General features: G+C 39.6%; 1 protein-coding gene across 1 annotated transcript in view; it reads right to left on the reverse strand.

Moving 5' to 3' along the window:
- LOC105229326 (myb-like protein Q) overlaps positions 1-8,267 on the reverse strand; it is a 103,319-nt gene that overhangs the window by 59,007 nt on the left and 36,045 nt on the right. The window contains exons 4-5 of the mRNA XM_049451799.1: positions 7,074-7,146; positions 1,238-2,418 (exon numbers count right to left, since the gene is read on the reverse strand). Of these exons, the coding sequence (XP_049307756.1) occupies positions 1,238-2,418; positions 7,074-7,146 (1,254 nt within the window). The remainder of the gene's footprint in view (positions 1-1,237; positions 2,419-7,073; positions 7,147-8,267) is intronic.

Raw genomic sequence — 8,267 nt, forward strand, 5'->3', positions numbered from 1 at the left:
TCTGACGTACCTAAATGATTTCTTCTTCTTTTGCACAGACAGTTGTTCAAAGAATTTTTGTGTGGATTCCTTGTCCGAGTCGCTATTGAAATTGAATCCATCCAAGTTTTGAACCATTGTGTCGCAGCGGCTGCTCTTTGTGTTTTTTTTTTGCTTATATACTGACGGGATATACGTGGAATACAAAAAGTCGTTGGAGAAGAGACAGAAATTAGAGAAGCAGTTTTCTCGCCGTTAAGCTTAGATTTAGTGTACTGGGCCACTGTATTACAGACAAAAGCGGCAGCCATTAACGTAGCAGTAGATATACTGCTAACAGCGGCGGTTTTAGCGCTAGGCACTCTAAATGTGCCCTTAAAGTTAGTCAAGAACTGTCTGTCCTCACTAGAAACTACTTCATTATCAGATTGAGTTGGTTGTCGTGCCACGCTCACATCGGTGTTAAAAAATTTGTCGAATGCAAGTTGTCAAAGCTGTGTGGAAGAAAGTGAGGTGGAGATCTCCAGATGCTCATTCCTGCATTGCACGGAAATTACAATTTATGCGGATTTTTTGGTCAACAAGATAGCAATTTTAAGTACCACTTACTATGTGGTTTTATAACTCCCGGAGATCTAGAAATCTATGTTATTTGCTCCGAAGGGCTTAAATCCAGTTATAAAACCGAAGTAAAAGTTTTCCATATTTCAGACCGATATCTCAAAAGCCCTGGGACTACTTCGCGTATATACAGAAGGACAGACGAACAAGGATATAATTAGTTTGCTAAATATCTAAGTAACTTCAAAGAGTTTAGCGAGCGTTCAAAATGAAGCTGTGATCAAATGATTTAAAATTTGAGTAACTTTTATCTACCCCCCACCACCTTAATGAACGAAAAGTGTTATCGCTACGCGTCAATGCACCGTAAGGTGACCAACTATGAACTTTTGCGAAATTCAGAAGGAATACTCCCAAGTCGGTGCTCAAACGAAGGGCAATTGACATTATCTATTAAAGCGCTTAACTCGCCAAACTGCACCGACGAGCGCAATTGCCACAAAGTTTAGCCACTTCACTTCAAATGCTAAGAATTTATGAGCTGTCCCCGTGATAATTCGCAGTCGCATTACATGAATACCAAACCCGAGCGCCCACACAGTCACTCACTTCACTGCGGATGGAGCCAACCGTCGCCTCTTTCACGTGCCGGTCGGGTCGCCAACGCAATAGAGTTGTACATACAAGTTGCACTTACCGTTATTTTGTTGGACGCTGGATTCGCTGGTGTGGCCGCGTTAACCACAGCCGATGATGTTGCCGTTGACGTGAAGTAAGTGGGGGACGATACGGCTAGCGAAAGCGACGACGCATCAGCAGCATTCATTTTTAATGACTTCTCGTTGCCGCCGACGAAGCTGTCACTCTGCTGCAAACCCACGTGTCCGGCCGCTTGTGCGCCAACAGCACCGGCCAGCTGTGTTTGGCTGGCAGTCATGTTGCCGGTGGTAGTTGTTGTTACCAGCTCAGCAGCACTTGTTGTTGCTTCCGCTGTTACTGCTGCTGCTGCGGCTGACATTTTCGGTTTCTTTGTCGGCGGCTCGGGGAGTATATCGCTGTCGGCCTCGACATCATCGTAGATATTTTCATTGCCGCCAACCAGCCCCCAGTCGGCGCTCAGCTCCAAGTTGCTGCTGTCCCTGCCGGTGTACAGTGACGGCGATGAGCCATATGCACTCGCCGGTGCCGGTTTTCCCGCAAAAATTTCGTGTTGATATTGTGGTGGCTGGTGCTCACCACCCTTCCGCGCGCCGTGTGTGTGCTGTAGCATTTGTTGTTTGCGCTTTTGTTGTTGCTGTTGCATTAGCAGTTGTAGCTTTTTCTGCTGATGCTTCAAGTGCTGCTGGTGATGTTGATGTTGATGGTGTTGATGCTCCTCGGTGCGGTAGTCGTGATACAACACGGATGGCAAGTTCTCCGGGAAGCTGAGAATTTTGCTGGCCGACACCGACGATGACGGCGGGTAGGCATAGTATGCGGCATGCTCGTGTGCATGCTTGTGTTGGTGTTGTTTTTGCTGTTCGTGTTTTTGTTTTTGCTGCTGTTGGTAGGTCTTCTTCTTCTGCCAGGATTTGGTGGCGTGCGTGTTCGGCTTAGTGCCACTGTTGGCGGTGGAGCTGGAGATGGTTGTGTCCTGCGTTTGTTGTTGTTGCTTGCTTTTACTGCTCTCAGTGAGGTGTTCATGTTTCGGTGCGCTTACATCGAAGGTGTTGCCATAGGGGCGTGGATCCGGGTATTGTTGCTGCAGCTTCACTGTGTCCACGGTGGGTGGGGTTGTCGTGCCTGAAGTACTGCTCAGCGCATTCAATCTGACAGTGGAAGTGTCGTATTGTGGGTTTGCGTGATATTCGGCTGGGATTTGGCTTCCAGGCTTTTTGGCTTTAAATGACAAAAGAGGGAAAGAGTTGAAAGTAAAAGAGGATTATTAATGCTGAAGCCACCAAAGTTTATAAATAAATATTAGAAATTTACTTTATTACTACAGATGGTTTAGGCTTTGTCTTGATAGAATCTTACAAGGTAAGAGCGTACAGCGTTCGGCTTTGTGTCGCAGAAAAGGCGTTTCACGTCTGGGAAAATTAACATTCTTTCATTACCAAATCTCTTACATGAATTAAATTATTTATCTGACCGAGACTCCAACAGTGACATTGGTGTTAATTACTAACTTCTTGACTTTTGTTAAAATACTGATACTATTTTTGGTAAGCAAAAGATGACGGAACAAAAAACAAAAGAGAAAATAGATAACTGGAAATTTAATTTTCGAAACTTAAGGGGCGAGAAGCACATAATAACCGTATGTCATGTTCAGTACAGCCAAATGATGTAACTTTTCAGTTATTTCTTAAGATTGTACTATCTATTGAGTATTTTGAAATAAACCCCTACATATTTAGCGTAACCGAACCTTAAGGTTTCTATATGCCAGGTTAGGTTAGGTTACGTTGAAAGCTCGATTCTAACCGGGATTTCAATTGCAGTTTATATCCGGTGCATTGTGGTAACTACAAGTAGAACTCCTACAAAATTGACCATAAATCAACGATACGCTTTGAACCGATCACAAATTTGTTGAGGCGACCTTTATCAGCTTCGGCTAAGTTTCCCGACTCACCGAAGGCATGACTGCCGATATGTTCCAACCTCTTTCATTTTTTCCACCTCACCTTCTTCCAATAAACTATGACAGTTAACTTCCACCTGGATATTTAGAATTGCCTCTTTAACGTTTATTAGACAATGTCCAGTTTGGCAAGTAGTTCAGTAGATCTTTGCTTATATTGAAAGTAAACATCGTTAATCTATTAGGATGTTTTGCACTACCTCACTCAGCGGCGACCACGCAAGGTTGACTATATGCATATGAAGTGCTTGAGCTTCGATTCCACCTCAAACGAGGAAGTTTAATCACCGTCCCCGGTCACATATAGTTGATGGACCTCATGAAGAGGAGAAAGGTGCCTATCACTATCACTCCTTGTAAATATGAGCTTCCTCCGGCAATATCACTGCATCATGCAAAGGTACCTAGCTTTGACTTAGATATGCTGGGTCTTTGAATGTTTACCCCTCGGTATTCTACTTCTAATTTTGCTAAAACATGATTTTATTTTTCAGTTAGCAGAAAGCTACCAAACCAAAAACAAAATAGAAAAGAGATAACTGAAAATATATATATAAGTTCCTCCAACATTTTCGGCAGAAAGGACGAAACGCTAATGGACCTGAAATCCTTGGCACCGAAGTAAGAGCTGGGTATAAATGCCACGTTAGCCAATTCCGGGCCTTCGGAACATCAGTAATTTGAAAAACTTGAAAAGACTGCAGCAGCTGCATAGCTCCTTCTCTAATTTTGTGTAGACATAGTATAATAGTTGGGTAAAGAACCAAGGGGATTTATGAATATCTTTTAAAAATCAGACATATATGTATACTCGTGGGACGAGAAGGAAAAACTGCTTTTAGAGAATGATATATTGAAATTTTCAAAGATCGAACCCAGTTTTAGTAATATGGTAGTTCACATTTTGACCACAAAAGAATACTTTAAAATTTGACGTTTATAAACAATTATACCGGGTTTCCCTATAGGGAAAATATGTCATGATTTGTAACCATTACATTAACCTACATTGACAGTTTGGTGTGGTTTTGGTCTGGTGGAATCATCGGTCCGTACTGCTTTCGAAAGTAAGTTGGTGGCACCATTACTGTGAAACTTTGTGAATTGAAATTGATCTCGAAAACATCTGGTTCCAAAAAGATGAAGCTACGTGCCATACTGCACATGGAACAATCGAATTACAGTCTGTCAAATAAGAGCGTGGCCGACTTTACCGAGAGTTAATGAAAGACTTCGCTCTAATTCCCTCGCGAGCCGATAGAGGAAAGCTTTGTCCTTGATGCATTGTCAACAAAGGTTCTAGTTGTTGATAATCTTTTGAAAGAGAATCACGTTAAATGCCATGAGTGCTAAGTACGCGTCACGCTACGAAGCTGTGTTCCTTTGCATCCACCCGAAAGGTCCCAAAATGTCGCAATCAGCGGCTGCTAAATATGTGAGAAAGTCATAGGCAAAGACAAGCAAAATTAATGGCAAAAGCTTTAGATATATCCTACGAAACTATCCGAACTTCTTCATACTCATGATCTGAAATGGCGCAACATAATTAAGAAGCCTCTGTTGACTGAAAAACTTGTGACAAAGCGACTCGCTTGGGCGCATAAGAATATTGATAGAGATTTTGAAAATGTCATTTTGCCTGGTCAACTTCCACCAATAGGCTTGTTCAGCGGACCGCAAAACATGGAATAAAGGTGCATCTTTGGGGTTACTTCTCAAAGCAGGGATTCGGCTCTTTACACCTCTTTACTGACAACCTAAATGCCGAGAAAATGATAAAAATCTACAAAAAGGCTTTACTGCTATCTTCCAAACGATGGTTCATCAGAAAAAATCAAAATTGGATTCTGCAGGAATACAACGATCGTAAACACCGCAGCAAACTCTGTACTCAGTAGAAAACTCAATCTGGCAGCGTTACATTGGATTGGCCGTCGCAGTCGCCCGATGCAAACCCTATTCAAAATGTGTGGGCATATATTAAACAGAAACTTCGTGGAAGACGCACATAGACTTTGAAGCAGTTGTATTACGAAATTCGTAGGATCTGGAGATCTTTGCCACTAGAATACGCCGTCAAATTAGTAGAAAGCATGCCTCGGAGATGCCAGGCAATTATCGACGCCGGTGGTGACTGGACATATTGTTGACCAAATTGCATCATTGTTTGTAATGTGTTCAATGTATATATAAATATGTAAGTTTCATAAAATAATTTGTTTTATAAATTAACACGACCACGCTCTTACTTTACAGACTGTATATATTGAAAAGTTTGGAGACTCGATTATTTCAAGAAATTACGACATTGAATGGCCTCCAAGGAGTTGTGATTAAACACCATTAGAGTACTCCTTGGGGGGTTATTTGAAGTCATTGGTCTTTAGCAATAAAGCACACTCTCTTGAAGCCTTAGAATTAAATGTGCTATTCGTGACAAACGACTTGATTTAGTTTCCTGCAAAAGAAGTCGTGGAGGCCATTTAAATGATTTTATAAATTTTAATTGTATTGGTTGCACTTCACATTAAATAAAAATAATTTGAGTTTCCTTAACGATTAGTTAATTATTAGTATTAAAAATTATATCACCCTTATTGGAAAATCCTGTGTAAAGGGCTTGACATAGAGATAGGTTTTAAAGTTGACAAATTTTCCATGCTTTGGAAACGTTAGCTCTATACTTAAACAGTTGTAATAATCGGATTTCAAACTCATTGAAAATTTTTGAGTTTTCAATATCTATTCAGTGTATGCTTTGCAGTAAGTATTTTGAGTGAACTGTGATTTATTAAATGAAATCAGACCTTCGTTCCAATGTCAGTTAGATCTACGAGTACTTAACCGAAACGGATACGGAAGGGATATTTTCCCACTAAGGACGGTCAACTGGACAATATTCCCCAAATATTAACAGAAAAGCATGTAATATCTTCAGAAATTTTAAAACCAATCACCCTTGTTAGTTATATGTCGTCCATTTAGACTTCTTATACGACATCACAGGACACGTTTTCACACAGTGTGTGTGTTTGTGTTTTAAGTTACCCTTAAACTTTTCATATCCTTAACTCTATTAAATTTCTTATTGCCGATTGTAAAGGGCATGATATATTAATTTTAAGAATATATGACATATGTTGCTATCCAACTGCTAACTGATTCGCCAAAAATAGGCCGCCTTTGAAAGCTTAGTGCAATGAAGTGTGCCTAATCAAGTTAACCGCTTGAGCGCTCTCGCATAAAAACTCAAATGTAAGCAAAAATACAAAGGGCAACGTCGACAGAGCGAAAATGAGTAAATCAAGAATATAACACGAAATGTAGCTAAATTTATAATCTAGAAAAAAGCGGAGACATGCAACAAAAGTGACGAAATTATTTTCTCCACTTGAATGACTCCATTCCAACAGCTTCCAGGTCCATTGAGTGCGCGCATACGAAAACGGTCAGTCAATAATTTAAGTGCGTCGAGGATTAAATTTTATTTTCGTCACATACATTTTTTCATAACTCACATAAAGTATGAAAAGAATGAATAAAGGCACAGAAGAATGTTCACTTGTTGAGCTGTAACTGTATTTCTTTTGTACGTTTCGCGCTGCTTTTTGTGCTGTTAACTTGTCAGCTGTCACTGTCAACGTCAACATGTCCGGCAGGCATAGAATACCAGTAAATTACTATGAGTTCTTTCTTATTGCTTTTGTGCGTGGGTGTGTGCTTGCGTACTTAAGGCCGTCAAAGCGAAAAGTTGAAAACGCGTGGACTCTTGGGTGGATATGCAGTCACAAAATAATTAATATAAACACATTTAATTGAAAATTTTCTTCAAACTATGAAATTCTCTTTGCTTCACCAAAAAAAAATCGCAATTTTGCAAAAATATTAATACTTGGTGCATACTTACAACACAGTTCCCACCAGCAAAATATCTCGCCATCCATGCAGAGACAAACTTCACAAGGATCAATTCGAGGTACCTGGAAAATATTAAAAAAAAAAAATACTATAATTGGTAAGTGGTAATTAAATGGAACAATTCAAAAATTTTCTCGTCACAAACTTATAGTTGACGCCTCGGACATTAGGCTTCAGTTTTCGAACCCATAACTTATATTATGAAGAGAAATATTAGCAAACAATGCTTCAGCTTACAAATCTTAACTTAGGAGATTTTTTTATTTTCTAATTTATTTTTCACCGGAACTGTAATACTTTGATTTTAAGGCTTCATATGAGGGTTATCTCCAGGAGATGATTCACTACAAACCAAAAATGTCTAAACTTAATACAGCCTAAGCCTCATAAAATTCCATGCAATCGTTCCTCCGTTAAAGTAAATGAATTAGGGGGTTGGAACAGGAAGAAATATGGACATAACGTTATCCTGAACAAGGTTAACTTAAATAAATTAGACCATATCCTCCCAGGTTAGATTTCAATAATCACTTTGAGGGGAGGTTCTACTCTAGAAGTGAATAGAAAAAAAAAGCGTAGTAGGTGAGAATAATATTACATATATCTATAACGACGGTAATAAATAATTTGAAATGCGGTGTGCCCGGTACGTATGTATATTTTGGTAATATTGACATCTTCCTCCCTATCAGATCTCAGTCAGCATATTCCACAGCATGGAGAAAGCCTGTGGAGTTCTATTGAATAACTACTAGGGGTTACAGAAAGTAATCATACACACAGATGGCAGCATTGTTGACCTTGTCGACGCCTAATATTAATTCCAGCCTAGGAATAAGGCTTTAAGCTCACTGGTAGATTAACTCCACTTCTCTATAATTTGGTTTCCCGATTAAAGTAATATTTTCGGATTTTTTGAACGATAGATCATGCTCGCTGAGAACGATCAAATAGCACATTTAAACTAATACCTCAGAACAATTGGAAATCAATAATCAAATGCAAGATAACGAATCAGATATGTCCCAAGTATGATAAAACTAGAACTAAGAACTTATTACCTTGGCTAAGGGAAGATGTGTACAGATTTACAGGTACTACAACGGGGTAAGGCCATTTGGATAACAAGCGCTGAAAATGAACTTGCACCTTAAAAATAACTAATTGCAAGTTGAAAGGAAAA

This window comes from Bactrocera dorsalis, chromosome 3 (assembly GCF_023373825.1).
Source record: "Bactrocera dorsalis isolate Fly_Bdor chromosome 3, ASM2337382v1, whole genome shotgun sequence".
Lineage (NCBI taxonomy): Eukaryota > Metazoa > Arthropoda > Insecta > Diptera > Tephritidae > Bactrocera > Bactrocera dorsalis.